The 23,610-nt window shown below is 36.7% G+C and overlaps 1 protein-coding gene across 10 annotated transcripts in view; it reads left to right on the top strand.

Annotated features, from left to right (window-relative positions):
* Positions 1–23,610, top strand: part of LOC135101479 (synaptophysin-like) — a 137,765-nt gene that overhangs the window by 93,310 nt on the left and 20,845 nt on the right. For all 10 annotated transcript variants that reach the window (XR_010269289.1, XR_010269288.1, XM_064005527.1 and 7 more), the window contains one exon: positions 5,165–5,350. Coding sequence is in view for 8 of the 10 variants with exons in the window: in XM_064005527.1 (XP_063861597.1) it covers positions 5,165–5,350 (186 nt within the window). In the remaining 2 variants the exon portion in view is untranslated. The remainder of the gene's footprint in view (positions 1–5,164; positions 5,351–23,610) is intronic.

The raw sequence follows: 23,610 nt of genomic DNA, 5'->3' as shown, positions 1-23,610 counted from the left end.
CCCAACAGATGCCTTTCTGTATCCATGGGATCAACAGGAAATGTACACCTTTCTAACTTTACCACTGATCAGGAAAGTTCTGAATAAACTCCTGGTCTCAAAGGGGACACACCTCACCCTGATCACCCCAATTTACCCCAAACAGGAATGGTTTCCAGATCTTTGGAAGGAGACAACAGACATGCCACGGACTCTACTTTCCTGTCACAACCTACTACATCAGCCACATTTGTAATGTTTCTACCGAAATTCTTACACGCTCCCTTTAGTTGCATGGTGACTGTCCAGCAACTCCTTCACCACAGCAGCTTCTCTAAGGGATTTTCATAGTACCTGGCCAAGTTTCAACAATCTTCCATTATTGTAAACTATCAGATTAAGAGGAGATACCAAGAAAGATGCAGCCAAGCAGAGCATAACATATCTAACTCTGTTCCCAAAGTTTACCAACTTATTACTGTCCTTGAAACAGGAGTGCAGTTTGTCATCTTTGGTGATTAACAGTTACAAGACCACGCTCAGTAGTGTTTTCCATTTTCAGGGGTGTGACCTAAGTAGGGAGCCAGTACTCCCAAGAGTTTATCAGATAATTTTCCAGGAGGTATTTTAAGTCTCAAGTCCCTTCATGGAATGTGGATGTGGTCCTTAAAGCCTTGAGCAAGTCTCCATTCAAACTTCTGCACCAGGCATCTTTCCAGAATCTATTGAAGACCCTCTTTTTGGTGCCTTTCACAGCTGTGTAAAGTTGGAGAGCTAAAGACCCTATCAGTTTTGACTGCTAAGCAAGTTGGAGACTAAATACTCTCTTATCCTCTGGACTTCATAACCAAGATATAGACAAAGAGAAATTTAATACCTAGAGAGTTTCATCTTTCTAGTCTCACTACCAACAGATAATGGCATCATCCTCACACCCTAGACAACTTTTTGTTTCAGTTAAGGGCAAGTCGAGCCCTCTCCCTCTTCCTAAGGGAGACCATTAAGGAGCTTCACCAGGTTTTCTGGGAAGAATTGGGACCCTTGTTGAAAACATCAGAGCACATGATATTAGAGCTATTGCTACTTCCATGTCCTGGAAAAACCGACCCATTTCAGCCATTTTGGAGGTACCAAGTTGGAAGTCTCGTTCAGTCTTTGCCAACCACTACCTCAAAGACATTCAATGCCAGGATGGTGATGTCTTCTTCACCTTGGGCCCAGCAGTGGCTGCAGGTGATGTGGTCTAGTTTCCCTATCAGAACGTATGCTTAGTCACAGAGTTCCAACCTTTACTCACACTCACTATACATTGATGTTTGGTCCATGCAGTGGCACTAGGCATATTCTGAATGTGTACTCCAGCATACTGGTTAGTAACCAGGGCAGTGTATTATGTTCGGTGGACAGATCACTCTTCACACGTACACCTGGGCCCGCATTAATAAAGACTCCTAAGAGTATTCCTAGGAGCACTCCCAGAATTGCTTTTATCCTTGACTTTACTCTTAGAAGTTGCTCCTACAAGTAACTTTTACTTTCAAAGTAAAAGTTACTCCTAGAACTGCTGCTAAAGTAGCAGCTTTTCTAAATGTAGCAACATTATTTTGAATCCAATATAACAAGATGTTGCTCTTTTGGTGGTAGCTGATGTTTGTGAATTAATCTTGAATATATATATATATATATATATATATATATATATATATATATATATATATATATATATATATATATATATATATATATATATATATATATATATATATATATATATATAAGTAATTCTAGAACATTATTAAGAGCAATATGTAATTTCCAGACATGTCAATAATTTGGTGGATGTAAACAAAGTGCTGCTCTCCCTACTGGGCCAACATGCTGCTTGTCTGTAAGATGGATGCAGAGGACAGCAGCCACTTCAAAAATGAAAGAAATTAGTGCAGCTGTGTAACATTGCTCCTTGTAAACCTAACAGAGGAAAGAAAAATATGACAAAAAATAAAAATGATCTGGGAGTGACCTCCAATCAAAAGAAGACTATATTGGCAGACATTATTACCCATCTAAATTAAGCATGAATACATACATATCATATGCATTGTTCATTCTCTCTCTCTCTCTCTCTCTCTCTCTCTCTCTCTCTCTCTCTCTCTCTCTCTCTCTCTCTCTCTCTCTCTCTCTCTCTCTCTCTCTCTCTCTCTCTCTCTCTCTCTCTCTCTCTCTCTCTCTCTTACATGAGTTAAGAGGGCAGTTTGTTACATCAACAAAGGTAGAATATACATAGATACGTGCATACACATCTGTGTGTGTGTGTGTGTGTGTGTGTGTGTGTGTGTGTGTGTGTGTGTGTGTGTGTGTGTGTGTGAGTGTGTGTGTATTTTATATATATATATATATATATATATATATATATATATATATATATATATATATATATATATATATATATATATATATATATATATATATATATATATATATATATATATATATATATAAACATACACACACACACACACACACACACACACACACACACACACACACACACTGGAAGAAATTGGATTACCAACACTGCAAGAAAGAAGGGAAAGAGGAGACCTGATAACAATGTTCAAATTAATAAACAACATGGTGAAGATAGACAGAGATGACCTAGTTGTTAAAGTGGAGGAAGGAGATAGATGTACAAGGGGACATATGAAGAAATTAAAGAAGAGTCATTGTTTGGGAGATATTAAAAAATACAGCTTTCCGCATCGAACGGTTGAAATATGGAATAACTTAAAAGAAGAAGTGGTTGCGGCAAAGAGTGTGCACATGTTTAAAGAGAGATTAGATAAATTCGGGTATGGAGACAGGACTAATTGAGCTTTGGCTCGGACCCTGTACTATACAACTAGGTAAATACACACACACACACACACACACAGATGTGTATGCATATATGTGTACATATATTCTGCCTTTATTGACAAAACAAACTTCACTCCTAAGTCTGTAAAAGATCCTCCAAGGTACTATTTACCTTTCACCCACTTTGAGAGCACTTCTAGGAGGAAACTCACAACTTTGAGAATCCTTTTAGGAGTTAGGAGCAACTTTAAAAGTAATCTTTACTTTAGGAGCAACTTTAAAAGTAATCTTTACTTTGAGAGTAACTTTTAGCTTTCATAGTATTTATTAATACGGGCCCTGATTTTTTTTCATAGACATGATCCTCCCCCCTTAATGTAAGCTATATGTGATGCAGGTTAGATGTGAAACAAATAGTATTTTTAATCCTAAAATACATTTTTTACTTACCTGAATCACATAGGAAATGGTGTGCCCTCCTTCCTACTTCATGCATTTCATAACAAACACTGGTATGTGCATGCACGGCCAAGATGGCTGTGGCACCCATGGGTGGTGGTGCATTCAATTTGAAGTTGTATGTTGGTGTTAGTTATTTTTGTACTGTGAGCACAACTTGCTTACGGGACTGAGCCTAAGCCATGTTTGGTGCAACTAAGTGAAAAAATATATTTTAGGATTAAGAATACTATGTTCCATGATAAATATCACTTTTCTCAGAAATTAAAGATTAGGTAATTTTCATCAAAGTTAGAAATATTCTGTCAACATATTTTCTTAGCATTTCACACCTTAATGGTAACATTTCATGCCTTAATGGTGCCTGTAATGCCCAGCTGATTATTTTTGCCATATTAAGATCTTAATGTTTATATATATATATATATATATATATATATATATATATATATATATATATATATATATATATATATATATATATATATATATATATATATATATATATATATATATATATATATATTTATTTATTTATTTATTTATTTATTTATTAATTAATTTATTTATTTTTCATTTTTTTTTATTTATTTATTTATTTTTTTATAAAGATTATTTGTACTTCTATCATGCTTTGCTAACTGTGGGAGTGCCCCTAAGGGTGTACCCATGGCAGAAGAACATCAACCTCTTTCTAGCCAATCACTCTTACCTTTCACACATATATTTCTTTACCTAATCTTTCCAGCTTCTAAGTGACCTTCCTTTCCAATTAGGATCTTCAATATCTTCAACTTTTGCCAGATTTTCAATCATCATCCTCTCAGTAGTGCTATATCATCTCGTATTCTCTTTTCTGCTATTCTGCCACTCCACACCTCTCTTTAGTTGCACTATTCTTCATACCACATCTATCATTCACATTTTTTATAGGTTTCATCCTCTCTTCTTTTGACTCCATGTGACATTCTCAAATAACTACTTTCCACAGTTTGCATTCTTGACTGCTGCGTCCCATTCAATATCCAAGTCTTTAATCTGTACATAAATGTTGTCATGAGAATACTTCTTAAACTTCTCATTACATCTATAGACACATTTCTCCCTTTCATAACCATGGCAAGTAAACCTATAATACAGTTTCCTTTTACAACTCTTTATTTCCCAATCCATTTCACTATGTTTATATAACTCTATTCCCTTTTAATTAACCTTTCACCTCCTTCATTCACTCACAACTCACACTCTTCTGCTTTTTATTAATCCCTTCATGCTTTCAAATGTCATTGTTATTTAAGTTCTAAACTATGTTGCATACATGTATTGATAGGATATAATTTACAATACTAATATTTTCCATCAATATGTCCTTTTAGCACCATAGTTTAGGAATTACAAGACATTGTATTTTGAATCCAGGAGGGGATTAATTACTTTCTACCTCCTTTCATCCTTATTCTATCCTACTCTCTAATGCAAGAGTTCAGTAAATGCTATTCTCAATCTTTCATATCTTTTCACAGTAAACTCTAGAACTCCCTGCCTGCTTTTGTATTTTCCCGTTCCTATGACTTGAACTCTTTCAAGGGGAAGTTTCAAAACATTTATTCTCCAATTTTGGATGATTACTCTGACTTTTTCTGTAGGGACAGACACTTAAGTGGGGCAATTTTTTCTCTTATTTCCCAAGGCCAGTGCCCTTACATAAAAATGGTAAAAATTAAATATATAGATAAATAGATTAAATATTCTATATCTTGAATGACTTAATCTTTCATTTCTAAGAATAAATGACATACCTCGCAGGACATCATGTGTAATAGATATAATAGTTAGATATATGTAGCTAAAAAAAAATTTTAATTTTCAGGACTTTGCTCTTCATGTGATATTTGCCATCTTGTGGTTTGCTGCAAGTTGTGCATGGGCAAACAGCCTCACAGGTCTGCGTAATGCTACTGAATTTGATAATATTAAGAAATATAATGATGTGTGTAAGAAATTGCCATGTCTTAAAGTGACAGAACCTCACTTTGGGCAACTCATCAGCTCTGTTGTAAGTATCATTACTTGTTGTTATTTTAGTTATAGTGTCATTTCCTAATCTATATCTTCCTTTTCAATTTGAATTTTAGATGTTGAATTTCATAAGAAAAAAAATCTTAAATGACATACAAAAGATGGTTTAGCCTAATCTTTTAAAGTGAAACCCTGATATAACTATCCTTGATATAGTGGATATCAGATATAATGAACTTTTAATCCTAACAAGCTACCTTCACATTTAACAAACACTTGGTTATAAGCACAGGATATTTGCAAAGTACAGCAGGAATTAGCTGAATTTTGTTATTTTCATTAAAATATTTTAATGGTCACCATAGATGTGCTGCAGACCACCCCCAGCTAAATTGACTGAGTTTCATGATTGGAAATTGTTGCAATACATACAGTAGTGAGTCATTTGGGACATTTTATTGTTCAGCTCTTAATCTAAGTTTGTATATGTATAGCCTTCCTTAAATTTGATGAGGTTAGGATTTCTGGTCATAGGTTATGTGGGATACTATTATAAATTTGTACCAATTTAATTATTGAGTAGAGTGGTGATGTTAGTGGGGATAGACTCAACTTCTTTATACAGTTAACTTACATCAGAGCATTTAATGGTCCCTGCAAGTGCACTAAAGAACATCACACTCTTCTGAATAAAATGAAATGTCAATTAAGCTAAAAGATGAAATTTAGGATGTGTGACAGGAGTGTATCAGTTTAACTTCCACCATCTCTCCCTTCAGTCTGTCTTTTCTTCAGTCTAGCAGTGTTCTCAATATGATTATGATGTAATGCCAAAACTTCTATGAATACTGGGTTGGACCTGTGGGATGGGATAATGATTCAAGTAAACTTCAAGATGAAAGAAAAAAGGAGCCAAACATGAGGTAGACAGACCAGCAGCAGGTGGAAACAAGGCCTCACAATAACCACTCATTATCACAGTCCTACATCAACACACACACACACACACACACACACACACACACACACACACACACACACACACACACACACACTTGATTGCAATATATAAAGCATATGAGGGAGTAGAGAAAGTGGACCAGAGCGACTTAATGGTCTGGGATACACGGGACACTAGAGGACATGGAAAGAGGCTGAAGAGGAGTGCTTGTAGAAGAGACGTCAAAAAGTATAGTTTCCCTTATAGAAGTATTGATGTATGGAACAGTCTGGATGAAGAGATAGTAAATGCAGAAAGTATACATGGATTCAAGGCTAAGTTGGATATTAAAAAGATATGGAGATGGGACAGCATGAGCATAGCTCTTTTCCCATAAAGCACAACTAGACAAATACAACTAGGTAAATAAACACATACACACACACACACACACACACACACACACACACACACACACACACACACACACACACACACACACACACACACACACACACACACACACACACACACACGAGTCATCGTCAAGTAAACAAGCAGCCATCCAAGCTCCAGCAGAGAAAGATTTTTGTTTGACCACAGCCACCATGAGGAGCCTAGAATGTGTTCCCAGATAGGAGCTGTGCTCAAGTAGAGTTGTCCTGTCTCCAGAAGTAAAAAAAACATAAGGGAAAATTTAAGTAATAACAGATGTAATAAAATGAGTTAAAGCTCCAGCAAGGTGGACACCATAGGTGGGAGCGGAATGTTGCCAACGGGGTCACCATTCCCAGGATTTGAGGAAGATAATGAACTACATGAAAAATGCAAGGAAGGAAAGTGGTTTTAATGGAGAGGATGATCAGTGACTTCATTGAAAGAGTGAAAAAATTAGAAAAAAAAACAACGACCTGGAAGAGGAAAACAAAGAATTGAAAACACTATGTGCTGATCAAAAAACAAAATTGAAGGAAAACAATGATATTGTTAAAAAACAGGAAAATTAAGTGATAGGGATGAAAAGTGAACATCAAATCTGGAGGAAGGAAAAAGAGGAAGAAAAAGTTAACTTTACAGATATCATAGAAGTGCAAAAGAAGGAAAAGACAGATTTAAGTAAGGAAATTGTGAAAGTGATCAAATGGAAGGAATCGATGGTAAGGGACACAGTGGACAAAAAGAAATGTATTGTTATATATGGATTAAAAGAGGAAACAGAGCCAGTAAGATACAAGAGGGAAAGAGAACAAAAAAAGGTAGCAGAGGATGTTGTAAGAAATATGCAGAGAGAAGGGGAGGACTGGATAAGTGAAATTGAGGAAATACATAGACTGGGGAAGTATATAGAAGGAGGAGAGCAACCACTGAAAGTAAAATTTAGGGCACAAACAACAGCCATGGAAGTGATATTGAATTCGTGGTAACTGGACAAGACAGAGCAATACAGGAAAGTTTGGATAAAGAGGGACATGAATGAGGAGGAGAGACTCAAGGTAAACTATCTAATAAAAGAAGCAAAGGCAAAAAACGAGAACAGAACAGAGGAAGAGAAAAAAAAGTTCTATTGGAAGGTAAAAGACGAGAGGCTCAGGAAGTGGTATCTAACAAAAAGAGAATAGAGAGGGTAATTAACGTATGGAAAATAAAAGTGGACAGTGGCATATACAAATATAAATGGTTTAATATCAACATTGCGAGAATTGAATAATTATATTAAGATAAAGCAGTCTGACATCATGGGTATTACTAAAGTTAAACTAAATGAGACAACAGAAAATATAAGAATTGGAAATATTAATTATATAATGTGTGGATAAAACATAGAAATAATAAGAAAGGGGGAGGAGTCATGTTACTTACAAAGAAGAGTATAATAGTGGAAGAGGTTGAAATAGGAGAAGGAATGGCAGAAGTAATTAGAATTCAAACAAAATAGAAAGGAGAAGGAAGAAGAGATTTTGCAGTAGCTTATGTACCCCCAAAGACGAATGCATGGACGCAAGAGGATTATAAATTATTGTTAAAGAGATACTAGTAGCTGTTTGGAGAGAATACTGGCAGTAATAATATAACACATATGAGTGACTTTAATTGCAAGGAGGTATGCTGGGAAGAGTGAACCACGGACGAGGGAGAAGGGTCATGGGGATGTATGCTTCTAAATTTAATAATGACAAATATAAATACAGGAAAGCAGATTATATCAGGTTGAGGGAATATTTTGCAGAGGCTAAATGGGAACAACTGTTCATGGCAAGCAGTATGCAGGAAAAGTGGGACATATTCATGGAAATTTATAATGAAGGGATCAGTAGATATGTACCGAAGATCAAAACAAAGGAAGTGAAAAAGAAAAAAGACTGGTTTAATACGAGATGTATAACAGTAAGAAAAGAAAAAGAAGCAGCATGGAATAGATGGAGAAAAAAAGGAGGAAGTGCAAAATGGGAAAATTTCAAGAAGGCAAGAAACGAATATATCAGAATCCTGAGAGATGAAGAAAGAAATTATGAGAAAGATATAGATAACAAATGCAAAGATGAGCCAAAGTTATTCTTCAGATATGTGAATGGGAAGATAAAAAACAGGCAAACAATAGATAAATTAGCGAAAGATGACATTACATACAAGGATACATGGTATCCTTGTGAAATTAATGAACAAGTGAAATTAATGAACAAGTGCTTTCAGTCAGTATTTACCAAAGAAAGCAAATTTTAAGGAGAAAGCATGGCACAGAGACAATGTGATGAGAGAAATACAGGTGGACATAAGTGAAATTAAGATTATGAAAAATTTGGATGTAAGTAAGGCTCAAGGACTAGATGGAATGTCCAACTGGATACTTAAGGAATGTTGTGAACAACTGGCAGGAGGTATACACAGTACCATAGTATGTTCTTTTAAGGAAGGAAAAAATTCCTCTAGACTGGAAGAGAGCCAATATTGTGCCCATTTTTAAAGGAGGTAATAAAGAAGATTCACTGAATTACAGACCAGTGTCCCTAACAAGTGTGGTGGCAAAAATAGTGGAAAGAACAGTTAAAAACAGATGGATGGAATATTTAGAAGAAACACACATTGACTGATAGACAATTTGGTTTCAGAAGTGGAAGATCTTGTGTCACGAATTTAGTGAGCTTTTATAGTAGAGCAACTGATATAATTCGAGAGAGAGAGGGTTGGGCAGACTGTGTTTATTTAGACCTAAGGTTGATAAGGTACCACACCAGAGACTGCTATGGAAAATTCAAAATATGGGGGGGTTTGCAAGGAAACACACTGAATTGGATTACAGATTTCTTGAGGGACAGAGGAATGAGAACAGTAATAAAGGGAGAAAAATATGAATGGTGTAGAGTTACAAGTGGAATACCACAGGGGACAGTCTTAGCCCCTGTAATGTTTCTGGTGTATGCCAACGATATGGTGGATGAGGTTGACAGTTATAAAAGTCTGTTTCAGTGGAAATTAAGAAAACCAAAGAGGAAAAGACTTGGGAATTACAATAAGTGACAATTTATCACCAGAAAAACATGTAAACAAAATAGTTGGGGAAACCTATGAGTTACTAAGAAAGATGAAAGGGGCATTTGCTTACATGGATGAAGAGATGATGAAAAAGTTGATGGAATATGTGATTCGACCAAACCTGGAATATGCCACAATTGTTTGGTCACCCCATAATAAAAAGGAAATATGGAAAATAGCAAGGATCCAAAGACCTGCAACCAAATTGGTACCAACTTGAGAGATTTAACCCATGAAGAAAGATTAAGGAGATTGAAGCTTCCATCATTACAAGAAAGAAGGGAAAGAGAAGACCTGATTGCTATTTACAGAGCTTTAAAGGGTAAGGATCAAATTGACAAAGAAGACTTATTTTTGTGGGACTCAAGAGATACAAGAGGACATGGAGTGAAATTGAAGAAAACAGCAAGTAGAAGAGATGTCAAGAAATATGGTTTCCCAAATAGAAGCATAGAAATATGGAACAACTTAGATGTAACAGTGGTACAAGCAAAAAATATTCATGAATTTAGAATTAAACTGGATGCTTATAGATATGGAGACAGGACAGCACAAGCATAGCTCTTTTCCTGTAAAACACAACTAGGTAAATACACACACTCACATGCACATGCGTGTGCACCGCCCATTTGAACGGAGGCATCCACAGCAGCTCCAAGGATTTACCTAGGTTTTGGTTGTACAGAGTTTGAGTCCTGTCTCCTTAATAGGAAATTGTGTGATGTGTGAGTGCAGGGGAAGTGAAGTGTAAATCAGGAAGTGGCTGAATGGGTGAAGTGGGAGAGTAATGAGAGTTAAACATTGTCACTGATATCAACAGGGAAGATGGTGGCTGGCATGGTAAATGTTTTTGAAGGATTCAAGGAGGAGGACCTCAGTGTAGCTCATACAAATAAATGAATGTGGAAAACTGAAGAAGAAAATTTGAAAATACGAGAAGAAATACATAACTTAGCAGTGATAATAAAGATGTGGAAGGAAGATAGAGAGGTGAATGGTGACAATGTAAAAAAGATATTGAGTGATTTATTAGAGATGAAGAAGAAGGATATGGAAAGAGAAAAAAGAAAACAAAGAACTGAGAGAAGAGGTGACAAAAATAGTGGACTTAAATAAGAAGTACTGTGAAGAAATCAAGAAACTCAAGGAAGAGAACAAGGAGTTAAAAAAATCTTTACAAGAGAGAGAGAGAGAGAGAGAGAGAGAGAGAGAGAGAGAGAGAGAGATTAAGGTTGGAAAAGTAAAAGAGTTAGTGACAGGAAGTCAAAAGTTGGAAAGAAGAGAGAGCAACAAGAAAAGATGGATCTAGAGGAGATAATAAGACAACAGCAACAGGAACACAATAACGACATGTTACCGCCAGCAGGCGGCGAAGGTTGATTCAGACCCACATGATAACACGAATAATTTTTTTGTATCCGATTGAATCCGGTTGGATCCGCTTGAATTCGGTCAAAACCTGAAGACATACATTAATGATCATAGACAATATTCTATATGAATAATTTGTGTAATACAGGTATGATTCTGCATGTTACTTATAGGATAATGCATTCTTACACAGACAGTTGTTACACTTACGTGTTTGGGTCTTGGGGTAATCATTAAGTAATGTGCATGCCCTTTCTGACAGGTGCTCCAGATAGGTCTATCTACTTCTGTCTCTGCACCGACACACATCCTCCCTGCACGAGTGTCCTCAGCAAAGTGTCCCTATCGTCCTCAGTTACTACCTGGGTTCCTACCTTGTCCATCATTATCCATTAGCGACAGCGATAAGGCTGGCCTCATCTTAGCCTCATGTCATAACATGCATCCTTCATCTCCTTACATCAACACTACCTCAACACTGACCGTACAAGAAATTCACTGACTTAGGCCTCATCTTGGTCCTCGCCCTGACCTCCAGGTCCTTTCCTTCCTCATTGACAAACTCGCTTGCACAACAACAACTTCTTTCACCCACTTGGCAGTAACACGACATGAAAAAGCAAGTGATTAAAATAATAAAGGCAAAAAGTAATCTTGTGAGAGACATGATACAGAGAAAGATGATGTGTGTGGTGGTATTTGGGATCAAGGAGAAGAATTTACCCATGAAAATAGCCAGAGAGAAAGAAGAGGGAAAAGAACTAAAGCAAAATTATAGCAGAAATGGCGGAGGAAGGAGATGAAATAGTTGAACAAATTGAAGAGGTTTACAGGATTGGAAAGTATGATGAAAATGGAACAATACCAATGAAAATAAGATTCATGTCACAAACAGCAGCAGAACATGTGTTACAAAGAACTGGAAAATTGGCAAAAGTAGAAGGAATAAAGGGAATATGGATAAAAAGAGACATGAACAAAGAAGAGAAGTAAACTGAAAGTGTTAGGAGTAGAGGCCCAGTCAAAAAATGAGGAGAGAACACAGGAACAAGCAAGGAGATTCATTTGGAAAGTTGTGGACATGAAAGTGAGGAAATGGTGGCACAAAGATGCCATGGAAGATCACCTAGCAGAAGCCTAAAAATTACATATACAAATATAGATGGTTTGGTGTCAAGCCTATTGAACCTAAAGACCACTTAAAGAACAATAATCTAGACATGGTATGTTTAATGGAAACCAAACTAAAAGGAAATAAAGATGAGATTTGCAAAGGAAGGTTATACCACATGAAGAAGAGACAGAAAATGAAAGGGAGGAGGTGGAGTGATGATATCAGTAAAAGAGGACATTGTTGTTGAGGAAGTGGAATATGGTGATGGAATGGCAGAAACTTTGAGTGTTGTGATTAAGATCAAAGGAAGTGAAAAAAGGAAAGCTATTGTGATGTACATACCACCAAAAACTAATGCATGGGAAACCATTAGATATAAAACTATGCAACTAGAAGCAAGAAATAGCGTAGAGGAAATGATAAGGAAAAGTAACAAAGTGCTCTTAGTAGGCGACTTCAGCACTAAAGGAATTAACTGGGAGGAGATGGAAGTGAAAGAAAATGTCATGTCATGGAGCAAAGAACTTATGCAAACCTTGATGGTGAATACAATGAGACAATGGGTGAAAGAACCTACAAGATGCAGAGGAGAAGAAGAGCCACCACAGTTGGACTTAGTGTTTACAAAAACCAAAGAAAGTAGACCAGTATACATTGTCAGAGTCTAATGGGAAGAAGTGATCATGTGACAATAGAAATAGTACTACAAGAGGAAACAGTGTTGCACAGGAATTAACAATTTAGAAATGGGAGAAAGAATCATGCTAAAGCAAACTTTGCAGAGTTTAATAAATATGGAAAAATTAACTGGAAAGAGCTATTTGAAGGTAAAGTAGTGCAAGAAAATTATGAGATATTTTTTAGCAAGTATAAAGTGAAAATTGGGAAGACTGAATGGTATAATGCCAGGTGTGTAGATGCAAAAAAAGGAAAAGGACAGGACATGGGGGAAAATGATGAGAAATCTGAAAAGAAATATTTAAGGAAGAATACAGAAAGGCAAGGAATGAATATGGTATAATAAGAAGAGAAGAAGAAAGAAATTTTGAAAGTGATATAGTAAGAAAATGCAAGGAAGATCCCAAATTCTACAGATACATAAATGGAAAAATGAAACATAGGAATGCTATAAACAAGTTAAAAAGAGAAGGAAGAATTTATGAAACTCCTGAGATGAGTAAACTAATGAATGAAAGTTTTCAATTTGTGTTTTCAAAGGAAACTGATTTTGTGGCACCAAAAGTGGTATCACAGAATGAGAGAATACAGGAGATACAAGTAAAGAGACAAGAAATCAAGAAACTGCTGGAAGAGCTGGATGTTAGAAAAGTTGTGGGACCAGATCAAGTAAATGGATGGACTGCAGGAATCTGGAATGAGCCACAAAAAGGAAGTAGTAAATGCAATAACTGTACATGATTGTAAGAAAAAGCTGGATAAGAGTAGATATTGAGACAAGACAGCACAAGTTTAAACTCCTCTTCCTGTAAACCACAACTAGGTAAACACACACACACAGTAAAGGACATGGTATGAAATTAAAGAAGACAGTTTGCAGAAGAGATGTCAAGAAATATAGTTTCTCGAATAGAAGCATAGAAATAAGGAACAAATGAGATGAAACAGCAATTCAGTCTAGGAATATTTATGAATTTAAAGCTAAGCTAGACATTTATAGATATGGAGACAGGACAGCATGAGCGTAACACTTTTTTCTGTAAAACACAACTGGGTAAATACACATTAATTGGAAAGGCCTAGATAAAAGGAAGGCTGATGGAGCAGATGAAATTTCTGATTGGGTCTTAAAAGAATGTGCAAAGGAATTAAGTAAATATTGAGTCCCTGAATCAAGGCAAAGTACCACTAGTCTGGAAAAAGGCAAATATAGTCCCTTTGTATAAAAAGGAAAATAAGCCTTTAAAGTACAGGCTTGACTCACTCACCATTGTTGTAAGGAAAAATAATAGAAAACTGATAAGTGGGTAGACTACTTGGAAAAGCATGAAATGATGACAATGAGAGTTTGGATTTAGAAAAGAAAGATCATGTGTAACAAAACTGCCAAACTATTACAATAGAGTAACAGAAGCTATACAAGAGAGTATAATTATACAGTAATTATATATGGACTTCAAAAGAGCCTTTGACAGTACAGTGGAACCTCTGTTCTAGAACTAAATTCGCTCTTGAATGCCATTCGAAATCCAAAATGTTTGAAAACTGAAAATTTTTTCCCCATAGGAATCAGTGTAAAATGGATTAATTAATTCCCAGACATCAGTCTACCCTGTCTTAGCAGCTTATGACAGACATTCCCACAGCCAAGATGGCTGCTTCACAACATCTCCAGCTCAGAAATTATTTTTCTAGAAAGGATGTATTGAATGAACTTAGTGACACAAAACTCATCAGAAGATACTGCTTAGATCACGCAAGTATTCTCTTTATCACTGATCTAGTGAGGGAAGCCTTAAAGAGAGACACAAAGAGGAGCATCCCACTTACTGTCAAAGTGAAGGTAATCATAACACTTAGACATCCAGCTGCTGGGAAAAGCTACTGGAAAAATGCAGTTGTGCAGTAGTGATGGCATTGGGGGTCATCAAGAGAGCCGCATGTAACTCTGGATAATTCCTGAGAGCTAAAAACTGTTTGTTTACATCAAGGCTTTTCAGCAGGACCACATTTAGTTTATTTCAAAGATTGAATTGCTGTCTTGTACTCTATATCTTTCCTCCAAATATATAAAAACGAAGTAAACATTTATAGAAAATGTAAATTAGTAATAAACAGCACCTTTTGCTATGTCTTTTAATATTTAAAATCAAATAACTTTGTTCAAGAACTGAATTATGGTACTGCAACCGAAGCAATAATGTGTTCAAAATTTTGTTAAAAAAACAATTTGTTAAAAAAAGGGAGTCGTTCGGTAACTGAGGTTCCACTGCACCATGTTATAGACTGATAAGGAAATTAGAACACATTGTAGATACTCAGGTAGAATACTGTAATGGATGAAAGATATTCAGAATAGAAGAGAAATTAGGACAATACAAAGAGGAAATACTCAACCTGGAGGAAAGTAATATGCAGAATCCCCACAAGGATCAGTGTTAGCCCCAATCATGTTCTTGATGTATGTCAATGATATGAATGGCAGTATTGGAACAGAGACTTACATGCACATGTTTGCTTACAATGCAAAGTTGCAAAGGAAAGTAAATGATGAAAGATTTTGCAAAGAGATACAGAAAGATCTCACAGGACTCTGTGAATAGAGTAAGAAACTACAATTGGATTTTAATTTAGATAAATGTCATGTGATAAAATTTGGCAGAATTTCAAAGAGACCTGGCTGAAATTATAAATTAGGTAACACCATTCAAACATCTGAAAAGGAAAAATACCTAGCAGTAATGATAATAGGCTATCACCAGAAAATCATATAAATAATAAAGTAAGGAGCATGCACCACTTGTAGGCAGATATAAGGACAGTGCAAAGAGCAGGTACAAAATGGTTATCAGACCTCAAGGTCTTAGCTGTGAAGAAATGCTTGACAGACTGAAGTTCCCAACACTAGAGGAGAGACAAAAATGAGGTGACATGATCATGATGTACAAATGTACAGAAGGAAAAGGAAAGACTAATGTTACAGATATTGTGGTGCTACAGCAGTCAACACTAAGAGGACACAGTAAGAAATTGTACAAAAAAAGATTGAAGAAAGATGTGAGGAAATATAGTTTTCTTGACAGACCAATCAACTAGTGGAATGCAGTGACTGATGAAGTTGTTTATGCAAGGAGCATTCCTAGCTTTAAAGATAGATGACATATTCACTTTAAAAGATATGACATTTTAAGCTTGACTCAATCCTGTAAAGATACTGTTAGGTGAGAACACACACACACACACACACACACATGGCAGCTGAGCTGACAAGACATGTTTCCTAGTGCTCTGCAAAAAGAAGGAAAGAAAAACAAATCACTCACAGTGGAACAAGATATGTTATGAAGACACAGGAATACCTAGGTGATAAATAGGGAGGGGAGAAACAGTACATAACTATAGTTATCCCATCTCTAGGAAAGTTTGGTTGGTTTGCTTACCTTGGACAAAAAAGGTGGAGGGCAGCACCCCAAAAGAATGGTAGTCCTTTGAAGGTTTTACTGGTGAAGAAAGAGAACTAAATTATAGACTGCAGTGTAGAAAAATTTTGTATATGGAAGAAGTGATGGACAAGTTATTGGAGAGAATAAAGACATTGGAGTGGAGGCACACCAGAAGGAGACAGGTGAGGAGTTGGTGACTATTACAACAAAATTGATGGAGATGGAAGATAAAAATGAAAAGTTAAAGGTGGAAAACAACAGTTTGAAGAAACAAGTAAAGGAAAAAGTAGAAACTGTTCAGAAAGGAAATGAGGAAATGAAGGCAAGTGTAAAGGATGTGGGAATGAGGTAAAATAAATGGTTAAATGAATATAAATTTCAAGAAGAATCACTAAAGAAAATAATAGAACAACAAGAAAATGAGAAACAAAACCAGACAGAAAGTGGTAAATGTTATTAAAGAAGAGAAAAAATTAGTGAGAGACACTGTAGAAAATATAAACAAGTAATTATTTTGTTTAAAGGGATAGAAAATAGTAAGCAGAATTCAAAGAGAGGAAAAGGAAAAGAACCTGTTGAATAAGATACTGAATAAAGTGATGGGTGAAGAAAGTCAGGTAGTAAAGCAAGTGGACAAGTTCCATAGAATTGGGAAATATGAAGAAGAAAAAATGAGACCCATATGAATAAGGTTTGCAACACAGATACAAGCAGAAGAAGTAATTAATGGGTCTTAGAGGTTGTCTGGAGATGAAGAATATAAGAATGTATGGATAAACAGGGATATGGATGAGATTGAAAGGTTGAAGCAAAAGGAGCTGGTAAATGAGTCTAAACAAAAATATGAACAGTAAACAGAAGAGGAGAAGAATTTTTATGGAGAGTAAGGGATATGAGAATAAAGAAATGGTACATCAAACAGTAAATAAAGTATGTTATACTAATATAAATGGATTAACGTCAACAAAATTGAAATTAAATGAGTTATTAAGCAGAACCACATCGGATATTGTTGTATTATGTGAGACAAAATGGAAAAATGAATGGGGAACTCCGGACATTGGTGATGATAAATATGATTTATGGATGAAAAATAGAAGTGACAAGGGAGGATAAATGTGATTTTTGAATGAAAAATAGAAGTGACAAGAGAGGAGGAGGAGTGATCATTCTGACTAAAAAATGTGTTAAAGTGGAGAAGATAATAAAAAGTGAAGACAAGTCTGAGATTCTACAAGTCATTATTAGAAGTGGAAATGGAAGGATAATGAATTATGTAGGAGTGTATAGACCACCTGTGACCAGTGCTTGGTGAAAAGAAGAGCACGAAGAGATCTTGGTAGATGTTGGTAGGTCTTGAAAAGATAGTGATGGAAAGTAGTGATATTGTTGGTGATTTTAATTGTAAGGAGATAAATTTGAGTGCCCTCTTGTCTGTCCAGCTTCATCTTCTTCCAGCAACACCAGGTCTTGCTATCATTATTAGATCTCCTCTTTCTCTTCTAACTTGCAGAGTTGGCAATCCCATTTCCTTCAACCTCTCTTCATATGTTAGGTCTTTCAGCTCTGGTACCATCCTTGTAGCTGCCTTCTGAATTCTATTCATCTTTCTTATGTCTTTCTTCATATTCAGAGACAACAACACTGCTGCATATTCCAGTCTGGGATGTTGCATAGTGGCTATAATTTTTTTTCGTCATAGTCTTATCCATGTAATGAAATGCCACCCTAATATTTGTTAACATCCTGTATGTAGAGCCAAATGTCTCATTTATATGCTGTTCTGAGGTCAGGGTATCTTGAAAAAACACTCCTAGGTCTTTTCCTCCTTGCTCTTCATTATTACTTCCTCCCCCATTTTATAGTCTCATGCAGGTCTTTTACTCTTTCCCAATTCCATCACATGGTATTTCTTAGCAATGAATTCCAAATTTCCACTTCTTGCTCCACCCATAAATCTTGTCAATATCTCTTTGCAACTCCATACAATCAACATGGCTCTTTATTACTCTTAACAATTTTGCATCATCAGCAAACAGATTAATATAACTAGTCAAACCATCCTGCATATCATTGATGCATATTTGGAACATAATGGGTGCTAACACTAACCCCTGTGGTATTCCGCTTGTTACAGTACTCCAATTTGAACAGGTGTCCCTGATCACAGTTCTCATTTCTCTATCCTTTAAGTAGTTTCTCATCTGTTGTCCCTCTCAGTCCTCCTATATATTCTATTTTCCACAATAGTCTTTTATGCAAAACTTTATCAAAATTTTTTTTTTTGATGTCCAAGTACACTACATCTACCCACCCATCTCTGTTTTGTACTTCATCTATTACTCTTGTATAGAAACTTAGTAAATTTGTCACACATGACCTTCCTTTTCTGAAACCAAATTGGCTATTTGTTATAACTTTGTTCTCTTCCAAATATCTCACCCACTTTTCCTTGATCACTATTTCATAGATCTTGCCCACAACACTAGTTAGCGACACCAGTCTATAATTTAGTGGCCCAGAAGTCTTTCCTCCTTTGTGTATTGGCACTATATTTGCTCTCTTCCACTCCCTTGGTACTCTTCCCTCTATCAGTGAGCTGTTAATCACATCCCAAATTGGCTCCACCACTTGTTCTCTACATTCCTTTAGTGTCCAACCTGACACTCCATCCATCTAATAATTTGCCAGTTTCATGTTTTTGCACCAAGACTTCCCATAACCCCCTCCCTGCCACACTTCCTCGTTTGGTTCTGTAAAATCCACTTCCACACAGAACATGGACCTGAAACTTTCATTCTTAATTTCACTCATCTCTTCAGCTGTTTGATATATCCTTCCTTCCTTTACTGTCTTGTCAATGGTTTCTCTGCTTGTCATCTTTCCATTGATATATCTGTAAAAAAGCTTGGGCTCTTCTTCACATTTCTTTACCACATCATTTTCAAATTATTTTTCCTCCTCTCTTCTTATTCTAACATGTTCATTCCTTGTCTCCTTATACTGCCCTCTATTATTTTCATTTCTCTGTTTCTTCAGTTTCTTCCAAGCTATATCCTTTCTCTTCTTAGCTTCTGCACATCTGGCATTATACCAAATATGTTTGCTCCTCCTTACTTTATATACAGGTACATACTTTTGCACACAATCATTGTATTTTCTTCAATAATGTTTCAGATTTCTCTTGCACTGTCTTGCCTTCCATGAGTCCCTTCCAATCAATACTTCCAAAGAATTTTCTCAACTCTGCAAAATTTGTCTATGCGTGATTTAATCTCCCACTTTTATAATCCTCCTTACATGCTAGAATCTCTTAATTTTATAGTACCACTTCTTACATCACATGGTCACTTTTTTCCACTGGGCTTAAGTATTTAATGGTTGGACTGGGCTCTGGTTTTTTGTAAACACTAGTTCTAGCATAGATGGTTTCTCCTCCCCTCTATATCTTGTAAATTCTTCCACCCATTGGTCCATTGTATTCACCATAGCTAACTGTAGCTCTATGTCTTGAAAATTCTTCCACCAATTGGTCCATTGTACTCACCATAGCTAACTGTAGTATTTCTTCACTCCATGCTCCAGCATTTCCATTAACTTCCATTTCCTCCCAGCTTACATTTTTGCAGTTAAAGTCTCCCACTAGTAGTATTTTATTGTCCTTCCTTATCATGTTGTCTAGGCACTTCAACACTTCCTTTTGCATTTCCTTGTGTTCCTCCAGCCTCCATGCATTAGTCTTTCATTGCACATACATTAATATGATCCTCCTCCTCTCTCTCCCACTGGTCCTGATTGTTATACCTATGACTTCCACCATGCCATCTCCATATTGCACTTCTTCCATATATATATATATATATATATATATATATATATATATATATATATATATATATATATATATATATATATATATATATATATATATATATACGAGGTGTGTCATTAAAGTTCCAGGACTGGTGCCACACAAGTTTTATTTCACATCCAGGCTACAAACTATAGGTTATCTCCTTCGAAGTAATCCCCCTGGCACCGCATGCACTTGTCCATCCTTCTCTGCCAGGCTTGCATGCACTGCTGGAAGGATTCTTGCGGGATGCTCCTCAGCTCCGTCGTCACGGCCTTTTTGATGTCGTCCGCATCATCAAAACGGGTCCCCTTCATGACCTCCTTGAGCTTGGGGAAGAGGAAGAAGTCGCACGGAGCGAGGTCAGGTGAGTAGGGCGGTTGCTCCAGCACGGCGATGTTCTTCTTGGCCAAGAACTCTCTGATGCTCAGGGCATTGTGAGCAGGCGCATTGTCGTGGTGAAGCAGCCACGAGTTGCCCTGCCACAACTCCCGCCTCTTCTCGCGCACTGCACGAAGCAGACGCCGCAGTACTTCTTTGTACACATGTTGGTTGACTGTCTGGCCCTGTGGCAAGAACTCGCAGTGGACGATGCCCCTCACATCGAAGAAAGCGATCAACATGACCTTGAAGCTGGACCTGGACTGCCTTGCTTTCTTCGGCCGTGGCGACGCCGGACTCTTCCATTGAAGGCTCTGGCGTTTGGTCTCCGGGTCGTACTCAAATACCCAGGACTCATCGCCGGTGATGACTCTCCTGAGCAAGTCTGGTTCAGTTTCCAGACGCTCGAGGATGTCCTGACACACCTGCATGCGTCGTCCCTTCTGGTCATCGTTCAGGAGTCTCGGCACCATCTTCGCACAGACTTTCCGCATGCCCAGATCTTCAGTGATAATCTTCCACACGCTGTTGTGGTTCATGCCAAGCTCATCTGCGATCTTTCGAACAGTCAACCGACGATCGTCACGCACCATCTGCTTGACACGCTCAACATTGGCCTCATTCCTGCTCGTTGAGGGTCTTCCACTCCTGGGGTCATCTTCCACGTCCTCCCGGCCCTCTTTGAACCTCTTGCACCACTCAAAAACACGTGAGCGTGACATTGTCTCATCCCCGTACACTTTTTGCAGCATACCCAGTGCTTCTGACGGCGTTTTCCCCAACTGCACCAAAAACTTCAAGTTTGTTCGCTGTTCAGCGCTCATTGTTAAACGACCTGCAACAGAGGACATGATTTTAAAAGCACGTAAGAAAAAGATTAGTGACTGTAGAGGGTTGGGAGCGCAGTTGTATACTCCAGAAGGATTACTTTGAAGGGGAAATATGGTGGTTTGTGGCTTGGGTTTGAAATTCATCTTTTAGGACACCAGTCCTGGAACTTTAATGACACACCTCGTATATATATATATATATATATATATATATATATATATATATATATATATATATATATATATATATATATATATATATATATATATATATATATATATATATATATATATATATATATATATATATATATATATATATCTCATCTTGAACCATTATCAGTACTCCTCCTCCTCCTTTTCCCTTTCTATCTCTCCTCCAATAATTATATCCCTCTTCCTTAAAAAGCTTAAGTTGACTTCCTCTTTTAACTTTATCTCAGTTAGGCACAACACATCTGGTCTACTTTCCTTTAGGTAATCTCTCACTTCCAGTACACCTGAAAGTAACCTGTCTATGTTTGTATACATTACTCTTAATGTACTACTCCTCCCACCACTTGTAATTTCTCTGTCTGCTGCTGTGGTTCTTTAATTTCTTGTTCCCTTTCCCAAATATACCATTTCCTCAGTCTCATATCTAGTACCCTCCAATAAAATTTCCTCTTCGGTCTCTGTCCTTCTCTCATTTTTTTTCCTTAGCTTCATTTCTCAGATCCCTCTCTTTTTTTCTTTCTTCTAAGTTTATATCTCTTTTTACCCAAATATTCTTGTATTCCGAACTTTCAGCCAGCTTGGATTCAGCCTTGCTAGGATCTCATCTACTGCAACTTAGGATCTCATTCTCACTTTTAACAGTCTTTTACCAACTTCACTATATTTTCCAATTCTATATGCTTCTTCCACTTTTTGTTCCAGTCCCTGTTGCTCATCTTGGACCATTGTAATAATTTTTCTTATAAACTCCTTCTCTTCCCTCTCTCTTATGAACTTAACTGGGTTTTTTTCTTCTCTTGCAGTCCAAAAAAGATCATGCATTTCTTCTTTTCCACTGTCTCTCACTAAAACCTCCTTTTCTTTAATTACCTGAATTACTCTGTCCTTGGTCTTTTCCTGTATTTGTTTTTTAACCACCTCTGTGAAGCTAACTTTTTCATCCTCGTGTTCTTTCTTCCAGGCATTCCTCAGTCCTTCCAGTTTGGTTTCACATACCTCCCCTTTCACCTTTCCTGCACTATCCTCCACCTTTCCTTGCAGCCCCTGCAGAGTTACTTCATATCCATTACACTTAGCCTTAAGTATCCCATTCTCTTTCTTTAGCTCCTTTATTGCTTCTTTCATCTCATTGTTTATCTTTAGAGCACTCTCACATTCACTATACTTCTTTCTCAATTCATTATTTTCCATAATAAGCTTGTCCTAATTTTACAGAATACCAGAGATCAGTTCCCTCATACACGTTATTTCTCTCTCTACGATGATTATCCTCTTCATATTTTCTTTCTCTTCTCTGAATCCCGTGTGTGTATGTGCGTGTGTTTGTGTGTGTGTGTGTGTGTGTGTGTGTGTGTGTGTGTGTGTGTGTGTGTGTGTGTGGAAGTGAACTAGCAATTCCACAAACTGTATCTAAGAAAGCATTTCTAGAACTTGAAAGTGTGTTGTCCCACAGACAGACCTGAATGTTCAGGTGCCATAGTGAGAATAATCTGTGAATGCGTGAATTTGCTAATGGTAAATGTAATAGTGTAATATTATAGTCTACTTAGAGTGTATCCTTACTTGTCAGATATCATCTAAGACATGTTATGTGGCTAGGAATGGACACAAAAGTAAAGTACAGTAAGTAGACTTGGTATGAGTGTCTCCATAGATATTTTTTTAAGGGGAGAGGCATATTCATTGAAATCAATGTGCTAAGGAAATCTTGATAGGCCACACCTTCCCTACTATATTCTTACATCTGGATGTGCTACCTGATCACAAGTGATAGTTAATCATAGTATTTGAGAACATTATTTGCAAATTTTTGCTCTTCTTGACGGTTAGAATTTTCATTGAGTCATATTTTAGATTTTCATTTTTCATTGATTACACTGATGACATCATCTATGATTGCAAAGTTTTAATTATAATCATGCTGGAATGGGCTATTTGGT

This window comes from Scylla paramamosain, chromosome 1 (assembly GCF_035594125.1).
Source record: "Scylla paramamosain isolate STU-SP2022 chromosome 1, ASM3559412v1, whole genome shotgun sequence".
NCBI lineage: Eukaryota > Metazoa > Arthropoda > Malacostraca > Decapoda > Portunidae > Scylla > Scylla paramamosain.
Note: the sequence above shows the minus strand (reverse complement) of the source record. Positions and strands in the feature narration are given on the sequence as shown.